At 36.9% G+C, this 23,941-nt stretch overlaps 1 protein-coding gene across 7 annotated transcripts in view; it reads right to left on the reverse strand.

Moving 5' to 3' along the window:
- The window catches only part of TENM1 (teneurin transmembrane protein 1), a 794,330-nt gene that overhangs the window by 297,578 nt on the left and 472,811 nt on the right, over positions 1 to 23,941 (reverse strand). For all 7 annotated transcript variants that reach the window (XM_032329990.1, XM_032329993.1, XM_032329991.1 and 4 more), the window contains one exon: positions 14,479 to 14,717. In XM_032329990.1, coding sequence (XP_032185881.1) covers positions 14,479 to 14,717 — 239 coding nt within the window. The remainder of the gene's footprint in view (positions 1 to 14,478; positions 14,718 to 23,941) is intronic.

Below are 23,941 nucleotides of genomic sequence, written 5' to 3' on the forward strand. Positions count from 1 at the left end.
TCTTGTTTCATTGATTCTTCTTCTACCCACTTAAGCCCCCATGTTGCATCACCACTTCCTCATATCAGGGAGATCATATGATAGTTGTCTTTCTCCGCTTGACTCTGGGCTCTGGTTGGGGCTATAGAGCTAGCTTTGCTTCTTTTGGGTGTTTATTTCGCTTCTTATGTATAATTTGAAGTGTGTAGAACTCTCAATCTCCTACACATGCTATTGAACTGGCTCATGTATGGTTTTATTTGCTCTATTTGTTGATTTGCATTTCTTTATGGAGGACGAGGTGGACAGATTTAGATTTAAGGGATCAATATTATTCTACAGGAACTCAGAACTCATTATTAGTATCTATTCTTATATTTATGGAATATATGTATAGACACACTTGAACATTGTGTACCCAGTACTGATAAGACATTCATTTGAAATGAATCTCTAATAGTGCGGATATGTTATAATTTTACCTGCTCAGTGTTCTTTATGTTCAATTCTACATACCTATGAGATAGTTGGCCATACTCAGGGCTATCATGCATAGCTGTGAAAAGGGCAGATTTACTAATAGGGTGATTGAGTTGTGTTTTCAGGTGTGTTTTTTGGTCCTACATAATTCTTCCTCCTAAACCTGTAATAATAAATTCATAATGATTATCTCATTTCTTTAAGCCAAAGTACTGATGGCAAATATATTTCAACTTCTGAGTAAACTCTGACTGAAGAATCTAGACTAGGCAGTAAAGAACGTTTGTTCCATGTGATTACTTATATCTTCTATGGGTCTGGGAAAGGGAAATGATGATATTAATGTCAGAGATTTGCCATTCCTGGCTTCCAACTCTGTCTTCTCTGTTAAAATGCAAATAAATCTTAGGGAGATATAATGCGTTTTCTTTGTCACAGCCATTTTTACTTCAGTGTGAATTATCTTATTATATGGGTTGCAAGCTTAAATACCTGCTTGGAAGGAAGGTAGGTAATATGAGAGAGTGACGACAGAAGCATGGGTATTCTGATGTACTGGAGAGTTCGTGGTCCTCTTGAAGAAGTCCCTATTTATCTCTATTCAATGGTTGTCATATTATTTTTGCCACACAAAGACTAGAATAGTGCCTGGCTCATAGTCACTCAATAAATGCATAGGCAAATGGGTGAATGCAGGCTTCAGTATGCCAGAAATTTCTATTTTTCAAGAGAGACTAGAAATTTTATATAAACCAGAGATTTTATGTAAAATCTTTAGACAAGTTTTTAAATTAGTTGACAACATTAACAAATTCTGTGTGTCCAAGAAAAAACCTGTCTAGTTCATCAGATTCATTTCTGAGTTCAGGTTTTATTAGGGAGAGGAGGCAAAACTAGGTTCCTGATTTGGGGTATGGAACAAAATAGGAGATTGAAAATGTAGGCTTTGGTAATGAAATAGAACAGAGCTAAAATATAGAAAAAGTGACTGAGTTCATGACCTTGGCCTCATTTGCAGGAATGCTTCTGAGATGGTCAGTGAGAAATCTAAACATTTTTGTTCTTTTCTACCTACTTAAGTCACAAAAGAGATATGCACAATAATTTCCTATAAAAATAGGACTATATTCACCAGTTGGCTATGTATACTAATAATTAAGTTTGTTTTATTTGGGTCAAAAGACATACTTATTACTGGACTCTATAAACCCTTTTAATCATTTTTGGGGAAGTATATGTATGTATTTACTCTTGATTGTCCACTGAATCTCTTATTTTGAAAATTCAGCTTCCTTGCCCCTCCTGCTAATGGGTTCTTATCTCTGCGTTTTATACTTTATTCTGCATTTTATACTGCGTTCACTACTTTAAAGGGCTAGATTAGTGCTTATCATCAAAGAGAGTAATGCCAGCTAATCCAAGGGCAGGATTTGGTCAGCAAAATTAAACTAAAAATATACAGCAGTCAGGAACAGAAACCAAAGATACTAAATGGCTTGTTTGGGTTTTATTCAATCTTGAGAAGGCTGTGTTTTAGGCATGACAAAGAAAGGTTCTATTTGTACCAGCTGGCTTTCAAATTCTCCCACAGCTTTCTTTGTTGGTAAATCTTAACCAGTGCCATCTCTGCAGTGACCTCTATGATAATCCTTGAGCATGGGCTATTATAGCCTTGAAGTCACACTGAGCATGCGCAGTGCTTTACTACATTTTCCCACTGGCATAAAGATTTACACCTCCAAAAAAACAAATAGTTTACCTAGGTTCAAAATCCATCTGACCCTTCAACTACTTATGGACTAACTGAGGTTAGATTTACCACAAGGTCAAAGGTAATAAAAACATCTTGGCTCTCTGTGAGCCGGTGGCGAAACTACTTCATGATTTGATAACTTCAGAAGATTCGGATTAATTTGAATTCTGTGTCTGGAGGTAGCAAATGATCTTTCACAAAATGCCTCCATTTCAAAAATTTCCACTTTCTTTCTTAGCACAGTTTACTCATTCCTAATTTCTTGAGTGTGGATATCTCTCTCATGCACTGTACAACTGGCATTAACTTGGTGGCTTGTTACAGTAATATCTTTTTTTAAAAATTTTAAAAAATTTTTTATTTTTTATAAACATGTAATATATTTTTAACCCCCGGGGTACAGGTATGTGAATCGCCAAGTTTACACACTTCACAGCACTCACCATAGCACATACCCTCCCCAATGTCCATAACCCCACCCCCCTTCTCCCAACCCCCCTCCCCCCCAGCAACCCTCAGTTTGTTTTGTGAGATTGAGTCACTTATGGTTTGTCTCTTTCCCAATCCCATCTTGTTTCATTTATTCTTCTCCTACCCCCTTAACCCCCCATGTTGTAACTCATGGCTTTCTCCCCATGTTACAGTAATATCTAAAACCTTGTATCTACCACCTCTGTTTAATATCATTTTAATCGAACTCCATAATTTAATAGTTAATTCTGCAAAGTACCTGGGGTTAGGCTATACACAAAGGATGTTATCCAATATCATTATGTGCCATATTTGATATTTATGTCTAATTACAATAAAATTCAAGATCAAAGCGAATCTAGATGCTTCCTTCAGTGAACAAAGGCCAAAACTCAACTAAAGTTGAAACAAGGTTGTCGACAATGTAAACAATGGGGCTGACTGATTTTTGGTGAAACCTTTGAATATCAAAAAGCAAAATCTGCCTCTTCTGTTCTAAGTGGTAGAATAGCACAGATTGCTTACTGTCAAAATCACATTTGCATTCAGTTCCAGCCACAGCTACAACTAGTTTAGCTAAGAGTTCAGCAAGCTCTTCTGACGTTCCATACACATTATGATAGCCTTTGGTTTCTTAATCATTTAATTAAGAAACAAAACTCGTTTAATATAAAAGAAATGGAATCAAGAGTAGTTTCTTTTTGTTTTTTATCCCATGTCTTTTCTTATTTAAGGATTTCCTATCATTTGTGAGGCCCTTCCTTAGAAACTCATATAGTAAGCAGTTACTCTGGTAGTTAACTATAATGTGTTATAGATGGCCTACATTTCACTAGATTGACAATGCTATGATGAGGTTTTGATCAGCAGAAAATTACAGTGGGTCATCTTGGACCCTCTTAATTTGTTCATTATTATCCCATAAAGATCAATAGAAACCCCAAGGAAGGAGATCTTGAGGAGCCATACTGTGATCTGGAATTCCACATGTGTCCTGCCTATCCTGGGGGATCCAATGTAATGCAATGCCCTTATTTAAACATTATCCATACTTTGGTGGGCTTATGAGTCTGCCCAGGGCCCTTGTGAGATTATACCTAGCCAAGAATCTAGGCTTCCCTGAGCAAATTTCACCTGGAAGGAGTTCCTCATATATGTTTCTTGACTTGGTCTAAGATATATGAGGGAATCATATCTCATGGTCTAAAATATCTAAGGGATTCACATTTTTTGCACATTTTTGTGAGTCTGAAATCTAAAATTCTGATGCACTACCGTTTGATTATCTCATTTTAGCTATTAAGCTTACTCATAGCCGTTACTACCCTACAAAATCATTAAGGGGTCTAGACATTTGGACTGGCCTTTTGTTTAGCTTCTATCTTCCTGCCCTTCTAAGTTTGGTCCTTTGGCTGATCACTTCAGAAACTATCACCAGCAACTATAATTTTCTTATCCCTTTGTCCTCTTGCTGCACTCCACCTGACGGCCTCTACTTTGGTGTAAACAATAACTGGCCCTTAATTCACTTAATAGTTCTTGAAACAGGTGTTTTGTCTCCCTCCCTCAGCCCTTTACAAATATTTTAGCCTCAGAACCTCTTCATGCTCTTAAAAATTACTCAGGGCACCAAAGAGACTTTGTTGATGTAAGCTATATAGAGTTAATACTAACTGTATTAAAAACTGACTGATAACTTCTTACCAGTATTTATTAATTTATTGAATAATAACAATAAACCATTACAATTTAACATAAATAATGTTATTTTGTGATAAGTCTATTTTATAAAAGCATAAAAATGACTGAGATAAATAATGTCCTCATGCCATTATGAACACAGATTTACTCTGTGGACCTTCAAACCAGTCTTGGGGTCCCTAGAGGTCCCCAGACCACACACTGAGGGCTTCTGTTCTATTACCACCATTTAAGTTTCTCTGCAACCTCTTTAGTTGCTCTTTCCTAGTCTGCTCACCAGATCCTTTGTGCTTGGTCTTCTTGAATATTAGTGTTCCCCTGAGTTCTAGCCTTCACGCTTTTTCCCTTGTTCTACTCCCTTGATTTTTGTGTTCTCACTGATAGACACCTCTAAATGTTCAGTACCAGATATCTAATAATGTGTGAAGTGTCTTGACCTGAATATCCATTTTCACCCTTAAACCTCTTTCTTCTAACATGATGGCAGGTCTAACAGCATCACTACCTACCCAGCCTATAAACCAAACAACACTTCCCTCTTCTGCCTCACCTAAGCAGTCACTAAGTCAAGTGTGTTTTATCCTCTAAGTACTTCTTGACTCCATCTTCTCCTTCTCCATTCCCAGAAGATAACGCTTTCACTCTCACTCACCTGGATGACTACGATACTCTCCTAATTTGTCCTCATCCTTTCAATCCTTCGACTTCACAGCCCTCATCATCTTACCTGCCAGTTCCAACTTCCTGTTGCCATCAGGAGATTTTTCTAAAAGTGACAAGCAAATAATTTTCTTGCTTTTATGAAAACCGTAAAAATACCCTATTCCCTCTCAGAATAAATTACAAGCTCCTTAACATGGCTTAAAGTGCCTTTCATGATCTGCTCCTGATTACTACCTTCATTTCCTACCACTCTCCCATGTCCTCCATTCGTGCTTCCTCAGCTTTTCCCATATACTTGTATCTAACAAAACAAATTGTGCCTTTTCACCTCTCTGTAATGGGAATATTGCTAAGCCCCAAATGAATGCATCTCCACCCCATAAGATGCCACCTCTTAGTTTTGACTACGATGAATCAGATATTCTGTTGCTGAGACTGGCCTTCCACACTCTGGCTGTTCTATGTGAGAATTCAGCCACATTTCTGAAGTTTAAAATGGGTTAACCTGCCATCTGTTTCGAAGCCATTGCTCTAATTTAGTATATTCTTATTCACTTCAGAGTAAGTATAGCTTAACGACTTATGCAATGTGGGTCTAAAAATATTCCCCTAACATATAATATATATGTATTATATATAAAATTTGGATGAAAAGAAAATTAAACAAGAATGAAATTTCCTTTATGCAGTAGAGTTCACATTATTTACTTTGAAATCAGAGGTTTCTTGAGACTTTTTTTTCAGAATTTGCAAAATTGATTCTTGCTATTCTAAAATTTCTTAAGCATATAAAGCTGCAAACTTTTTTTACTAACATTCTGTCCAGTCCTCTTTTATTATGCCTTCTGGTGGATCTTTATCTATTTCACAATGCCTTATTTTAATTTCTCTCCCTAGGCAAAGAAAGTGCTGTATAGGAAGTACTTAGTAGGGTGAGTGCCTCTTCTTGAGACAACAAAATAATCTCTTTTTTTAAAAACAGATTTTATTTATTTATTTGACAGAGAGATCACAAGTAGGCAGAGAGGCAGGCAGAGAAAGAGAGAGAGAGAGAGAGAGGAAGCAGGCTTCCTACAGAGCAGAGAGCCCGACGCGGGGCTCAATCCCAGGACCCTGAGATCATGACCTGAGCCGAAGGTAGAGGCCCAACCCACTGAGCAACCCAGGTGCCCCAAATAATCTCTTTTTTTAAAAGATTTTATTTATTTGTCAGAGAGATATGTAGAAAGAGCACAAGCATGGGGAGTGGCAGGCAGAGGGAGAGGGAGAAACAGGTTCCCAACTGAGCAAGGAGCCTGAGGCAGGGCTCAATCCTAGGACCCTGGGATCATGACCTGAGCTGAAGGCAGACGCCTAACCAACTGAGCCACACAGGTGCCCCTAAGATTTTATTTTTAAGAAATCTCTACACCCAATGTGGGGCTTGAACCTACAACCCCGAGATCAATAGTTTCATGTTCCACCTACTGAGCCAGCCAGGTGCTCCCTCCTTTTTCTTTTTAACAAAATAATCTCTTGACATAAGACACATATTTAGTACTCACTACTCATTCACCCAAGAAATTCTCTCTCTTACTCTATGTTTTAAATCCACAACATGCTAGAGTTCCAAGAAAAAAATAAGTACAATATTTGGGGTGCCTGGGTGTCTCAGTGGTTTAAGCCGCTGCCTTCGGCTCAGGTCATGATCTCAGGGTCCTGGGATCGAGTCCCGCATCGGGCTCTCTGCTCAGCGGGGAGCCTGCTTCCTTCTGTCTCTCTCTGCCTGCCTCTCCATCTACTTGTGATTTCTCTCTGTCAAATAAATAAATAAATAAAATCTTTTAAAAAAATAAGTACAATATTTGCCTTTTATTGAAATGCCTTCATTTTAAGCAATAGGTGTTAACTGCAGTTCTGCAAATTAGTTTTATGTGATACAGTTTCTTCCTGTTATTTTAGTATGTTTTATTTGGACTGAATTTATACTTTTATTTATGACAGGTAAAAGTGCCTCTTAACATAGTGGGGATAAAACTTATGGAACATATTATACCAAAAGGTGATGTCAGATGAAAATATAAATCTTTTCTAAAGAGGAGCTCTGATAAATGCATGACGGCAGATTTATAATTAGACTGAAGTTATACCACCATTTCCCAGATCTCTTCTTAGAGAGATTGCTAGAAAGTTAGTAGATTCATGGGTAGGAGGCAAAGTCAATGTTAATGTAGAATCTGTCATCATTATCATGAATGGGTCCACGAGAGTGAACTGGAAGTAGTAATAAGTATTAAACAGGACACCAAAAGGACTGATAATGTTCTATAAGGATAAAGTAAAATGCTTTTTAGCATTTTATGCTGAGTCATTTCTTGAATGTTATAAGCTATAATGTATTTTAATGAAAATGTGTTTCAACCCAGATATGGCCTCCAGATAGAAATACAAAACCATTTGAAGGGTCAAAACACCAAGGAAAAGGGAAATTGCTAAAATAAAGGCAAAGTTACAGATATTTTAGGCCAGGCAGAAGGAAACAACAAACCCATTAGATGATTCTTATGAAATAGACATTCCAGCTCTGAAAAAGTTGTTTCAGATGAATTTGACAAGAAGGGAAATAAAAGTAGTTCATGTTAGGATAAATTATATGCTCATTATGCTTATCTTGGCTCAAATTAATAATCCTAATAATAATCCTGTTCCACTGATAATAATCAATCTTAATTTAGACCTGCTAAGCAATGTTCTAGGCATTTTACATGCTTCATTTCACTTAATTAAAAAGAAAATCCGTGGGGAAGGTATTATCAACATTCCCATTTTATAGACGAGGCAACTGAGGCACAGAGATATTAATGAAATAACTAGAAAGTGATGAGATGGCTTTTGCTAAGCATGTGAATACCCAACTTTTGTATCTACATGGACGGGACTGGAAGAGATTATGTTGAGTGAAATAGCCAAGCAGAGAGTCAGTTACCATATGGTTTCACTTATTTGTGGAGCAAAAGAAATAACACAGAGAACATGGGGAGATGGAGTGGAGAAGGAAGTTGGCAGAAATGGGAGTGGGACATGAACCATGAGAGACTATGGACTCTGAAAAACAATCTGAGGGTTTTGGAGGGGCAGGGGGTAGAAGGTTGTGTGAGCCTGGTGGTGGGTATTATGGAGGGCACGTACTTGCATGGAGCACTGGGTGTGGTGCACAAACAATGAATTCTGGAACACTGAAAGGAAATTTAAAAAATAAATAAAAATTTTAAAAAAGGGCTGAATCCAAGATCTATAAAGAACTTTTCAAACTCAACACCCAAAAAACAGATAATTAAGTCAGAAAATGGGCAGAAGACATGAACAAACACTTCTTCTGATTCCAATCAAAATTCCACCGGTATTTTTCAAAGAGCTGGAGCTAATAATCCTGAAATTTGTATGGAATCAGAAGAGACCCTGAATTGCTACGGAAATGTTGAAAAACAAAAATAAAACTGGCCCATCACGTTACCGGATTTCAAGCTTTACTACAAAGTTGTGATCACCAAAACAGCAGGGTACTGGCATAAAAACAGACACATAGACCAGTAGAACAGAGTAGAGAGCCCAGATATGGGCCCTCAACTCTATGGTCAAATAATCTTGGACAAAACAGGAAAAAATATACAGTGGAAAAAAGTCTCTTCAATAAATGGTGCTGGGAAAACTGGACAGCTATAAGTAGAAGAATGAAACTCGACCATTCTCTTACACCGTACACAAAGATAAACTCGAAATGGATAAAAGACCTCAACGTGAGACAGGAATCCATCAGAATCCTAGAGGAGAAGATAGGCAGTAACCTCTTTGATATCAGCCACAGCAACTTCTTTCAAGATATGTCTCCAAAGGCAAAAGAAACAAAAGTGAAGATGAACTTTTGGGACTTCAAGATCAAAAGCTTCTGCACAGCAAAGGAAACAGTCAACAAAACAAAGAGGCAACCCACGGAATGGGAGAAGATATTTGCAAATGAGATTACAGACAAAAGGTTGATATCCAGGACCTATAAAGAACTTCTCAAACTCAACACACACAAAACAGACAATCATATCAAAAAATGGGCAAAAGACACGAGCAGATGCTTCTCCAAAGAAGACATACAAATGGCTAACAGACACATGAAAAATTGTTCATCATCATGGTCATCAGGGAAATTCAAATCAAAACCACATTGATATACCACCTTACACCAGTTAGAATGGCGAAAATTGACAAGACAAGAAACAATAAATTTTGTAGAAGTTGTGGAGAAAGGGGAACCCTCTTACTCTGTTGATGGGAGTGCAAATTGGTGCAGCCACTTTGGAAAACAGTGTAGAGGTTCCTCAAAAAATTAAAAATAGAGCTTCCCTATGACCCCGCAATTGCACTACTGAATATTTACCCCAAAGATACAGATGTAGTGAAAGAAGGGCCATATGTACCTCAATGTTCATAGCAGCAATGTCCACAATTGCCAAACTGTGGAAAGAGCCAAGATGCCCTTCAACAGACAAATGGATAAAGAAGATGTGGTCTATATACACAATGAAATATTATTGAGTCATCAGAAAGGATGAATACCCAATTTTTGCATCAACATGGGTGGGACTGAAGGAGATTATGCCGAGTGAAATAAGCCAAACAGAGAAAGTCAATTACCATATGGTTTCACTTACTTGTGGAAGATAAGGAATAGCATGGAGGACATTAGGAGAAGAGAAAAATGAAGGGGGGAAAATCAGAGGGGGAGATGAACCATGAGAGACTATGGACTCCCAGAAACAGAGAGTTTTAGGAGGGGGACTTGGGGGGGCAGTGAGCCTGGTAATGAGTGTTAAGGAGGACACGGCTTGCATGGAGCACTGGGTGTTATATGCAAACAGTGACCCATGAAACACTACATCAAAAACTAATGATGTACTGTATGGAAACTAACATAAAAGAATAAAATAAACAAATAAATAAACTTGCCCCCCAAAATAAATAAAAAGCTTTCCCATTTAAACAAACAAACAAACAAAAAAAAACCTGTGTGAAGGGGCATTGTGTATTGAGATTTAATGGGGGAAAATCCTCCATTTCTATTCTTTACATTAAAGAAAATCTAAGTTTTTGAATTTTCTGAAATCAAAATTTGCCATATTCTGTTTTATTTCTTCACTCTATTGTGAGGTAGTTACACTTTCTTTGAGAAGAAGACAAAATGAACACATTCTATGCCTCTCATTCTATCTTTTCCAGCATTTCTTATTCCACTGTAATGGCCCCAGAAAGCAGGGCAAATTGGATCAGTATAAAAGAGGCACAAGAAAGCACTAAATCAATGTTACTCAATTTTGGTGCAGAGAGCAAAGTGAAGTAGGCCCTTTGCCCTCTTGAATCGTTTCATCCCTAAACTTTTGATCAAAGTACTGGGCTCAACACTCTCTGTCCCCTAAATCTGTATTAATATCCATTCTGGTCAACTTTCCACATGTGGGCTATATCGTATGTCATGGCAAGGAGAATTATGGACTTAAATTATTTCATCTATAGAGTTTGGACACTCCCTACATACCCTGAGGGTGGGATGAACAGCTTCTAATTTCATGGCAAAGGAAAAGGAACATCCAAGTCATTAACTGATAGTATTGGTTTTGAGAGCCAGAAATCCCTACTCTCCTCCAACACATTCTGTGCAGCAGGCCATTTGACTCCAGGCACAATGTATTCCTGTGAGTCTCTCCTGCCTTTTATAGAAAGTGCTGACTGTGGATAAACTTGATCAAAACATCAAAGATTACCAGAGAAGCTGCATTTGTGCCCTTCACAACCATTGATGAAGTACCTTAACCTCACCTTCTCTAGATGCATTGCATGTGGTCGTCTGTCTTCCTGACTACTACTTCATACAGCTTATTTGTAAATTCAAGCAAATGTGCTTCTGACTGGCACTGATACATCACTGATGCCAAAATATCAGAGAGGATGAAGCATAAGGTCATATTTTTTGATTCACATGGAAAATAGTACAGATTTATGGGAAAGTGATGACAATAGCCATTCCATGATACCTTCATATAATTAGTACCTTTCCATGTCTCCCTTCACCAAATTTTATGACCTCAAAACTTATTTAAAGGAATTACTCTCTTGTTGACCCAAAAGACAGGGTGAGTAGGTGTGGGGATGGGGCTGGTTGCCCAAACAACCTAGCTCTGGCTTTTCACGTGCTGAATTTCCATAGTTTTCCAATGACCACTTACAGAGCCATAATGTCTACAGAGTCTACTGATGTTCCATTGATATCAATGTGATTTCCCCCAGTGGACTGAGGGCGGCACAGTGCCTAGACATTAGTATCTGAAGGTTATGTATAATGGATAATAGAGGAAAATAAAAGAGCAGAAAGGAATTTGCACGGGAAACAGAAGCAGTAAATAAGATTTTACTTGGGTTATACAGCAACTGTAAAGGGGGATTGAAAAAAAAAATCCTGATGACTCTTACAGACTCGGCAAGAGTGGAGAGTGAAATAGTTTCATATTTTTGAAATGTAATACTTTTTTACTTCAACCACAGAAAGCCACTTGAAAATCATCTTGTATGTTACAGTGACATCTTTTACCTGTATGCCTACTGATGATTTCTTACTCTACCCTCTTGAGGTGGTTAGCAATACAGCACAGATGGGGTAGAGGAAGGGATTTTAAAGGGCTTATCCAAAGTCACATAATGTTCAGTTCATGACAGAACTTGGAAAAAAGTTCTGGCATTAGCCATTAATATCTCATTTTGAACCCATTCAACCTACTGTGCTACAGCAATTAGCCTGATATTTCTACATCTAAAAAATCACAAAGTAAATGACTTCAACAGATAACTCCCACCAATCAACAAAGCTTAGCTGCACATACCATTGCAGTGGATGACCTGGTAAATGTAACTTACTTTGTAATTTAGTAAGAAAAAATTGGTGGATTTATTTAGCAGACTAAGAAGTCAGTAAGCTGCAGAGTTTACTGGAGTGTTAGAGGGGCAGCAAGACCTAGTGCTGAAGGTTGTGAGTTCTGGAGTCAGTCCACTCTGGCATAAGGCTAAGGATCCCACTTCTCAGGGATGCAACCTCTTAATCTCAATATGACCTTTATGGAAACTCTTCTCTTTGCTGTGCTTCAGTTTACTCATCTCTATACTATATATAATACTATATAATACTGATACCTGCCCTTAAGGATTGTTGTGAGAATTAAATGAGCTAATACAAGTAAAATGCTTAGCATTAGTCATTTCTGTCAACAAATTTCCCCGATAGGATTGTTATGTGCCAGGCACTGACCCTGGTGCTCAGATACAGCTGTGAACAAAATGGTTACTTCTGAGAACCACTGACTTTTAATAGTGAGGCATAGTTATAAAGAGAATGATGATAACAACAACAATAATAATATTTAACATTTATAGTATACCTACTGTGTTTTGGGTACTATTCCAAGTTCTTTAGTTATATTGACTCATTTAATTCTCACAACAACTCTGTGTTATAGGTACTGTTTTAGGCCCATTTAACAGATGAGGAAACGCAGGCCTTAAAAGGCTAAATAATTTGCCCAAGCTACCATGCCTAATAAGGGGTAGAGGTCTGAAAATCCATATTCATAATGACCACGCTATATTACCTTACTGTCATGTCGAAATCATATTCTATTGTTCACCCTATAAAAAAAGGCAGACTTGGAAATGACTGAAATGTTCTATTTTCACTTATGAAATCAATAAATATACAAACGAATAAACAAGTCTCAGAGTTTCAATACCAGAGTGGCTATCATAATAAATTTACATGGAAACAGGCTTGAACACCATCTAACTTATTAATAAAGAGCTTGTTATTATCTGGATTTGTTTATACCAGGGGTTGGGTCTTATATCTAAAACATTATCTCTCTATATACTAACAGGTAATAGACGATAACCTGTAAGATAAGAGTTTGTCTCATAACTGAACAAGAACATTTAAAAGGGCCTCTAATGTATTTAAACTTCTCAAATTACTTCCTGTTTTGAATGATTCCATATTAAAACTGGGTTTGTATTATAGTACTTTCTCATCCAATACCTTCATTCCTTCAGCGTTATTTATCACTACAGGCTATTACAAACCAAATAAACATACATGTTGGGTTACCTTAAAATGTCTGAGATAAAAGACAAATATTTAATATTATAGGTAATGTTACCCACATTTAATAGAAGCATTGTTCAAATGTATTCAGATAGCATGATAAAAATATAAAAGATAATTATGAACATCAATATAGGCTATGATCCTATACTGTTGACATTATCAGTGACTTCCCTACAAAATAAATCTATTAACTTAGGAGCCCCTGCTCTAGGACTCCAATAAATCTGGTTAAGGGAACTTTCTTATTGTTCACATTTTGAATAAATCAGAATACACCAAACTTCCCTTATTATTTATGATTATAAGAAAGTCTAAACCCATTGTGATCTACTTCTCAGAATCATATTCATTGTATCCTCATGAGTAATTCTGCTTCAATTAGGAAACAGGGTTAAACCTGAAAAGAAGTCACCAGTGCCATACCTGGATAGACTTTTTTTCTACAATGATATTCTATTCATTCTAGGAATAGTGCTTCCACAAGAGCATGTTTCTTTAGTTAATTTACATTTTAGACTGCAGAACCACTCAAGCAAAGAAATTAATGTTCAGTCAAAATAAAATGCCATCCCAAAAAATCAATACAATTTGCTATCAAGTGAGGGTGACTTTAATCAGAGTGACTCCAAACAATATTTTTCTTAAACGTGTGGAAAGAGTGCTTCACAACTGTTTTCTTCTTTACTTCTCTATAGTATCTATACAATTCCACAGCCATTTTCCTTGTGAAAATAAGAATACATTTTTTTTTTAAATCCCAGTGTAAAACTAAATTCTTGGGGAGAAATTATGCCCTGGATTTTCCGATAGCTTCCAAATAACTACTACTTTAATGAAATTGCTACCTGAAAATCCAGTAGCAGTATTATTGTTTAACTATAATTTAAGAAGCTATTGTAGATTGGTACTTATGACTTCTAATGAGAAAACCATAACAACCTTTTAATTGAAGGGAAAATGGTTAACTACAGTAATTGCAATCAATAAGACTGCGTTAGTAGTATAAATATTTCTTCTCAAAAAGCATTCCTTACTCTCCTCAGCAGTATTTAAAGTTAGGAAGTGCAAAAAAGAAAAAAAAACCAAAACAACATTCATTAGCAATCCATTTGTTATTTATAATACTATAATACTAAGTCTTGCTTCAAATTCTAGGTCTGAGTTAAGAGCGACCCACCCCGCTCCTCACCCCGGACCTCCACCACAAGCAAAACAAGATTTGATTAAGAAGAAAACAGGCATGGAAGAAAAGGCTTACCAATCACATAGGCTAGCAACAAGGCCAAAGTCACCGTGATTGCAGTGGCGCTCAAGGCCGTGCACTTCCAGTTGCAGCACCTGTAAGGTTTGTTAAAGGTAAAGGCAGGTCTGGAAAAGGTGCTTCGAGGAAGTGGCCTGGGAGGGGGTGAGTACACGGTATTGGACGTCAGCGGGTAGTTCTGACTTGCTGCACTGAAGATAGCCGAGGAACCAGATCCATGTTTAAACAGGAAATGCCTGGGAAAGGAAACACAAGTTGGGGGCTATAAAAACCAAAGCCAGCACTGGTCCTTACATGCAACTGATGGATTCTTGAACATTACCTCTGAAACTAATGATGTACTATGTTGACTAATTGAATTTAAATGAAAACAAAAAACAACAACAACAAAAAACAAAGCCAGTTGTTACAAAAACACAAACCCCACTCATTTCCAACAATCACACATTGACAGGCTCAGGAAAACTGACAGAGTCTCAAAATTTTCATCTACCTAACATTTAATTCCAAATTGCCTTTGGTGGTCTCCTTTGTTTTCTCATTTAGACCTTTAGGAGGCAGAAAGAGATCCTCTGTTCCCTGACTTGCTGGCTAGTGAATTTCTCAGACTCTTCAGTGTTGACATTCACATTTGATGTTATTCACTATCCTGCTCCTCGTTGTTAAATATGATACTCAAGAGTTGATTCAAAAACAAATGAGAAGTATCATCGGGCATTTTTGAAATCTGAATGGTCTAGAAACCAGTATATTTATTTAGGGCTTAGCTTTCACAGACATATTTTCAAGCAATATTTTATTACAAAAATTGTCAAACATACAGCCAAGTTGAAAGGATTTTATGTAAACACACATATACTTACCAACTAGATGCTACAGTTAACATATGACTATACTAACTTTATCACATACTTATCCATATCTCCATTCCTGCCTTCATACATCAGTCCATCTTAATTTTCAAGCCTTTCAAAGTAAATTGCATATATCAGCATATTATCCTTCCCTTTTAACTTGCATATTATCTAGAGTTCAACATTTTTTTACAGATTTTTAAGTGTAAAATTTATCCATGACGAGTTGAACTCTTTCAGATTCCACATATAAGTGGTATCATGCTGTATTTGTCTTTCTCTGTCTGACTTGTCTCACTTAGCATAATGCCCTCAAGGTCTATCCATGAACTCATAAAAACAGAAAACAGAATGCTGGTAACCAGGGCCTGAGAGGTCAGAGAATAGGAAAGATGTTTAAGGGTATAAACTTGCAACTAGAACATAAGTAAGTCCTGAAGATGTAATGTACAGTACAGTCACTATAGACAACTGTATGTATTATAACCATCAAGCTTGCTAATTGAGATTTTAATTATTCCCACCACAAAGAAGAAATGATAATTATGCAACATCATAAAGGTGTTAACTAATGCTACAATGACAATCCTGGTGCAATATATAAATGTATCAAATCAACAGGTTGTACACCTTAAATTTACATAATGTTATATGTAAGTATGTTTCACTAAAAAAATTATACATGATGAAATGCACAAATTTTAAGTATACATTTGCTGAGGTTTGACAAATGCAATCATCTGTGCAACATAAACCTATATCAAGAGAGAGAACATTCCCATCACCACAGGAAGTTCCCTCCTGCCTTTCTAAGTAAGTCCCTACCCCACCTCCCCAGGTAACTACTACTTAACATCTTTCCTACCATGTATTAATTTTGCCTGTTCTAGAACTTCATGCTGCTGTCATGTCTAAATTACTATATGATGATTACTGACTGCTTATGACTATTGCAATATGGATATTTCAAAAACAGTACTGATTTAGGGACATGGAAGGAGCTGCCAAAAACAAATACATTAAAGTATGTTTTTGTGCATGTACTTTACACTGACTTAGTGCTATGTGCCAGGCTTTGTGTTAAACACATAATCTCAGTGAGTCTTCACTCATATGAAATAGGCTATATTGGGGCACCTGGGTGGCTCAGTCATTTAAGCCTCTGCCTTCAGCTCAGGTCATGATCCCAGGGTCCTGGAATCGAGCCCCACTTTGGGCTCCCTGCTCAGCGGGGAGCTTGCTTCTCCTCTCTCTCTGCCTCCAGCTCTGCCTACTTGTAGTCTCTCTCTCTATCAAATAAATAAATGAAATCTTTTTAAAAAGAAATAGGCTGTATTATTATCCTCATTGTGATTTAAGAAAATGGAGGCCTAAGGAGGTTTAAAAAAAAAAACTTGCCCACATCCTCCTAGTACGTGAATGACAGAGCCAGTATAGGAACCCAGGTCACTTTGGTTCCAAAATCCTTAATCTTAACCTCTCTACTGTGCTGCGTGGAGCAGTAGAATGCACTGTTAAGCAAAACACGTTCTAGTGTTACATTTTAACTATAAGAAACCCCTCCACTAAATAGAGAGCCAACATCACCCTGTCACACACGACCAAATGTATAAAACATTAAGACTATTATAAGTCTGATTTCCAACTTTCACTTTAAAGAACAAAAGCATATATGTTTAGAGGAAAAAACAACTGTCTAAGCTGCCAGTTCATGAAAAATCTCCACATTAGAGAATTCTGTGTTAGTACCATAAGGGTAAAGGTTATATAAAGGGCAGGGTTGCTGAGAGTAGTACACATTCACAAGCCTTTCTGGAGGGCAATTTGTCATTAGTATCAGAAGATTTTAAATATGCAGCCTGCAATAATTTATCCTTAGGAAATGATGTGTCTGACAATGTATACAAATCGTTCATTTCAGTGTAATTTGTAATAGTGCAAATTAAACACCCAAGTGCTCAATAATAAGTACTTGGTTAAGTAAATTATTTTACAAACACATAGTAAAATACCATATAGCCATTACAAATAGTACTGTAAAAGAAGATCTCTTCACTAGGAAGTGTTTAAAGAGATCAACAAGGGAAGAAAGGTAGGTTTCAAAACAGTATGGGCAATAAGATACAATTTAAAAAAAAAAAGATTTCATTTATTTATTTGAGAGAGAGAGAGCGCGCTAGAGGGAAAGGGAGAAGCAGACTCCCTGCTGAGCAGACAGCCTGGTGTGGGACTCAATCCCAGGACCCTGAGATCACGACCTAAGCCAAAGGCAGATGCTTAAACCAACTGAGCCACCCAGGTGCCCCCGGATACAATTTTTAAAATGAAAAAAATATATACGCTCATGTAAAAATAGTAACTTGTGTTATCTTTTGGTATTTTTTTTTTTTGAAGTTCTCTGCCTTGATCTTGTACTGCCTTTGTAACAAGTTATCAGAAAAAAGGTAGGTGGGGTAAGTGGAAAAAATGCACTGTTTTATACCAACCATATGCATAGCTGGTTCTGTTTATGTGAACATGATTTACTGAGCACCTAGAAAGTCCAGGCACCAGGCACTTTATGTGCAATATTTTGGTCCTCATACATTTATAAGGCTGATACTATTAGTCTCATCTTTCAGATGAAGAAACAGAGACCAAAAGAGGTTTTCAGCAGGAATAAAGTGGTGATAATAGTAGTTATTATAATGATGACAAGAGGTAGCATTCATTAAGTGCTCACTTGTGCCGAGCATGGTTCTAAGTAATTAATAAACCAGTATATCATTTCATCTTCACAACAACCCCATTAAAATAAATATCTTCATTTACAGATAAGAAAAGCAAGGCACAGAGAGGTTAAGTTGTCCGTGGTCCCACAGCTATTAACTGGGGAAGTTGTCTCAAACACAAGCAGGCCGGCTCCAGAGCCGCCAATTGCTCTTAACCTTGACTCTGCTGGGTGAGGCAGGTCACGGACATATTAAGGTACAAATGCAGACCTGTTAAGGTACAGAAGAAGCACGTGGGTAATACTGAATTGAGCCACATTTACCTGTTCCCCTTGGGAACAGTGACAAACATGAGAATGATAGCTAAAGAATTACAGAGTTGAAAGAAGGGATCTCCGTGATTATCTACTAGCCCAACACGCCGATTTTGTAGTTAGGGAAACCAAGGCCCAGAAAATGAAATGGACTACGTAAAAGTAGCACAGGTACTTAATGGCATAAATGAACTTGGAATCAGGGACTTCCAAAAGAATGTATTTCCTCTGCACTAGGTGACCTGCCAACCAGTCTTCACTGGACTACCACCCGGTTCTAAGCTCCTGGGTTAACTGATCCAGGCTAAATAGATAACAATCCATTTAAACAGTACTACATAATACATGTCTATTCTTCCATATGTCACATGTCTTCCGTGTGTCACATAATACATGTCTATTCTTCCATATGTCACTTATCTCAAAACTAAGGTAAGTTTTAAAGACCACCTTAAATATTTTGGATGAACGTTGAAGCATTACAATGAAGTTACCTTTTAGTTGTTAAGAAGGAAAAGCAGTTATTACTGCTTCTAAAGTTACTTAAAGTATCCCCAGAATGGAGAAACAGTATATAGTTAGAAATAAGGGATAAATATATTGAAAAAGTGACTCACACCATTATACTCCTTCCATTTAATTGTGCTATTTATCATCTATCTATCTATCTATCTATCTATCTATCTATCTATCATCTATCTAGCTAAAGATTTTATTTATTTATTTGACAGAGAGAAAGCACATAAGCAGGGGGAGTGGCAGGCAGAGAGAGAAGCAGACTCCCCCACTGAGCAAGGAACCTGATGCGGTACTAGATCATGACCATGGGATCATGACCAAGCCGAAGGCAAACGCATAACCAACTGAGCCAACCAGGTGCCCCTGTACTTCCTCTTTAGTCCCTGAAATGATCTCTTCCATTTATAAGGAGGGGAACTTCTTCTTTACTGTTTGGTTAGCGCCTCCAGCTGATGTTTTCCCCTCTGGCTATCTAATTTACTAGTGAGCAAGACATGTAACACTTTATGGACAGCAGAGTGGAGCAGCCTCCCCATCTCCTCACCACTAACAAACTGGTGGTTACTGTGGAGGTGACAAGATGTCACTTAGGTATAACCAGTCCTGCACAGCAACACCCTGATATGTTCCTGTAGGATAAAAGGGAAATCCAGCAGTATGGGAGTGCTTTTCACCCAGTGATTGGAGATAAAATCTTCGATCTTTTACATATTTATGAAGGAGAACAATCGGATTTTCGAGACAATGTAAGTGGCCCCATATGTTGGATATTGATTTGGTTTAGTATATCATTAAGGGGGAGAAGAAAGACAAAGAAAGACAGAGAATTGTTGGCTATTATGATGGCAATTACAAGCAATAATCAATATCCCCGAGCACTGTAATTTCATCGTGATATACACCAAAGGATTTCCAAATGCAGTTTCATAAGTAAAATATTACAGCATAATGAATAAATTCAGCAGTCGCAGCAGAGCAACATTTAAACTAATTCATATTTGAGTGGAATCCAAATCACAGCCCTCAGTGAGGGTAGATAATAAAATGAGTTCATATAGTAAGGTTCCTGTTTTCTTATTAACAAGCTGAGATTAAGATTCTTTGCTCAAGTGATCTATACTTTGATATGCATCATGAAAAACAGCACTGCAAATGCTACGTATTGTCAAAGGCTTTGCAGTCCATTGTTGGAAAGTGAAACTACTGCCTAAATGTGTTTTCATAGTCCCTGAAAAAAGTAGGAGCATAAAGACAAATGCGCAGTGCTAGACTTCAGCTATGTGCTCATAAAATCAGATCATCTGTCTAAGCACATTGCTTTTCCCTGGGGACCGGAGGATATACTAAAATGTTGCTATCAATTTCATACAATTGGGTTTTTTGCACAGAGCAAATGATAAAAATGCAGTTCAAGAGTTTATGTGTAAGTAGTACTCTCCTTTGCATCTGTTTTAATATTCAAGTTCAAATTTAAAAAGGAAAAGCAAGATATTGCCAAAAGGAAATGGGCATATGAGGAAATTGAGAAAAAAAAAATATCTTCAAGACTGATGAGACCCAGTGGTGGTAAGTGGGAATATAATAAATGTTCCTGTAAGGATTTTAAAATCATCTATAAAAAAGGGGAAAATGTACTCTCTCTTTCCAAACCCCTCATGCTACATAATTCTGAGGGTATCTGTTAGCACTAAATAATGTGATTTAATGTGGCACTTAAAATTCTATAGGAAATAGACAGAAATCTACAGCTTTTGAACAACAGATGCATAAATAACCAATGAAGTTTTTTCTTTTACATCTTGTAAACATGCTTATGAGATGAATATCTAAACCTGTATTCCCTTAGCTATAAACATTTGACTCATTTTTATACCCAGAAGAAGGAATTCAACTTATTTCCAGTTCACAGCTGAGGGTGATTTAAAAAAAGTAAAATAAAACAGAAGACTGAAATGAAAAAGCCTTGAGTCAAGTTATTATGGCCAAATCACATTCAGATAGAATTGTGGCATTTAGACATTTATTCATTTAAAAAATTATTAAATGCATTTTTATTATGATAAAAAATTACAAAATATAAAATTTACCATCCTATTTGTTTTCATTTTTTACTTTAAGTGGGTTCCATGCCCACTGTGGGGTTTGAACACACGACCCTGAGATCAAGAGTTGCATGTTCTACCAACTGAGCCAACGGGTGCACCCATCCTAACCATTTTTTAAGGGTACAGTTCAGTTCAGTAGCCTTTATTAAGGTTGTTGTGAAACAGATCTCCAGAAATTTTTATCTTGCAAATATGAAACTCTATACCCATTCAGTAGTCTCATTTTCCCCCTTCCCTCAGCCCCTGGGAACCAACCACTTTGTTTTCTTTCTATGAACTGGACTAGTTTAGATACTTCATATATGTGGAATGATACAGTATTTGTCTTTTTGTAGTTTAATTCGCTTAGCATAAGAAGTTACCTCATGTGTAGCACAGGACAAGATATCCTTCCTTTTCAAGGTCGAATCATATTCTATTATATGTACCTACCACATCTTCTTTGCCTGTTGATATATCCATGCACATCTGGACTGCTTCCTCTTCTTGTTATTGTGAATAATGAACATGAGTGTGCAAATATGTTCTTAGATCCTTTTTCAATTCTTTTGAGTATATGCCCCAAAGTAGGATTGTTGGATCATACAACACCTCTATTTTTAATTTTTTGAAGGATCTCCATATTATTTTCCATAGCGGTTGCACCATTTTACAATCCCTCTAATAGTGCACACAGGCTCCATTTTTCTACATCTTCACTAGCACTAAATTCTATTCTTTTCTTTTTTTCCTTTCTTTTCCTTTCCCTCTCTCTCTCCCTTCCTTCCTTCCTGCTGTCCTTTTCTTTTCGATGGTAGCCATCCTAATGGGTGTGAAGTGGCATCTCATTGTGCTTTTGGGTTTGCATTCCTCTGATGACTGATGATGCTGAGTATCTTTTTGTAGGCTTGTTGGATATTTTTATAGCATCATTGGAGAAATGTCTATTCATAGGTATTTATTCTTATGCCTTCAAAAACGTGAGAAAATTTTAAAACACTCCATGCTGGGTCAGCTCCATTTTCTTCTCTGACAAGAACACCTAATGTTATTTTGCAGAAAAGTGTAGTTACTAGTCAAAATTATCAACCTCATCATCTCTAATTTGTCTTTCGTAGGCCATTCCTCATAGTCCTTTTTAGAATATGCTCTCCCAAAGAGTATTCATCCAAACTCTTTCTGAACCTCAATGGAATTACCACCTTGGACAACCTCCTAAGGTAACAAATTGTATTTCTCTCCTAACGGCTACGTAAGGGAGGATTTCATTTTATTTGCTAGAGGGTTCTTTCTTCCAAATTTTAAGCCATCCCTGCCCATATATCCCCTCCAAACATTACATCCTAAGTGTTTATAAAAAAAAAATCCATACTCTCTCTCTGTTGTGTATTTTTACGCATTTTTTTTCTTTTTAAAGAGTTTCAGGATACCCATCTAAGCCTTAATTTTTCTAGGTCTAAGCATTAGTTCTACTGTTTATACTTGAATGGCAATGCTGTATGGTTTAGACTGATATTGTAATTTTGCAAGTGAGGTAGTTTGTAGCTAACAGGAGAGCTATCTTAAAAATCTTTTTGTGGGGGCGCCTGGTTGGCTCAGTGGGTTAAAGCCTCTGCTTTCGGCTCAGGTCATGATCCCAGGGTCCTGGGATCGAGCCCCACATCAGGCTCTCTGCTCAGCAGGGAGCCTGCTTCCTCCTCTCTCTCTGCCTGCCTCTCTGCCTACTTGTGATCTCTGTCTGTCAAACAAATAAATAAAATCTTAAAAAAAATCTTTTTGTGGATATTACTCCCGCTCTTCTTTTAATCAGAATATCTACCCTGCCTGTATTGTGTATTCCTTGAGCGCAGGGACTAAGTCTTAATTTCTACGTATGTTGTCTCATACTTCAAAGGTACTCAATGAATATATATATTGATTTGTATGATGCCTTTGCTTCTTCTAAAAAGCTCTTGATTCACTGTGCAGAATGAATGAGGCTTGGGAACTCTAAACTAAGTTTCACTTGTGAGCAAATATCTCTTGGTTTATTGAACGTAAAAGGGCAACTATAAGCTTTCATTTTGTTTTCACATAATCTAAAAGGAATGAATCAAAGAAATAGTTGATTCATATTTCATCTCTTTTTGTAAGACATTTGGGTAATGAATCATTGTTAATAAAAATACTAAAAATTAAAAATAATTGCTGCTAATAATAATGGCAACAGCAATGACCATACACTAAACCACATCTATGTACTAGGCACTCTGCTAAAATACCTTGTGCTTCCTTCTCACTGAATCCTCACAATAACCTCATAAAGGAAGGTGCTATTGTGCATATACAGTTTAGGAGGCTGAGAATCAGCTATTAAAGTTAAATAAATTTCTCAAGGTCACACAACTGGTAAGTGACCGAGCTGGGAATCTACTTCAGTTTTGTTGACTATTGGACATAAGCTACATGAGAGTAGAAGTGTCTGTCTTATTTACTGCTATAACCTCAGCATCTAGAATGGTGCATAGCAAATAGTAGGTGCTCAGTAAATAGTTTTAAACTCATGCATGAACAATAAAACCCATTTACTTAACCACTGTGCACATATTAACTTCATATTAACTTATGACATCACTGGTATGATTCATAATGTTAATCACTAGTTAACAAAATCTTCTTAACTCATGTGATCATTTGGTATTTTCTTCTCAAACTGAATATATATGTTTAGTATTCCACTGAAGATGTTTTTATGGAAATATTTGTTTCAAGTCCTAAAATTACAGAAATGACAAAATGATATCAGGAGGGTACACAGTGAGCTAATAGTCATGTCTTCCTTTTTAGAATATGAAAGACATCAGAACATCTTTTATGTAATAGTGTTATCAGACTTCCCTATATAAATTAAACATTTCTGTAACAGGATATTCAGAGATAAGTTTGAGCTAGGTGTGCTGGCATACATATATAAAGGCTGGAGAAAGAAATTATTATAT

The sequence above is a fragment of the Mustela erminea genome, chromosome X, assembly GCF_009829155.1.
Source record: "Mustela erminea isolate mMusErm1 chromosome X, mMusErm1.Pri, whole genome shotgun sequence".
Lineage (NCBI taxonomy): Eukaryota > Metazoa > Chordata > Mammalia > Carnivora > Mustelidae > Mustela > Mustela erminea.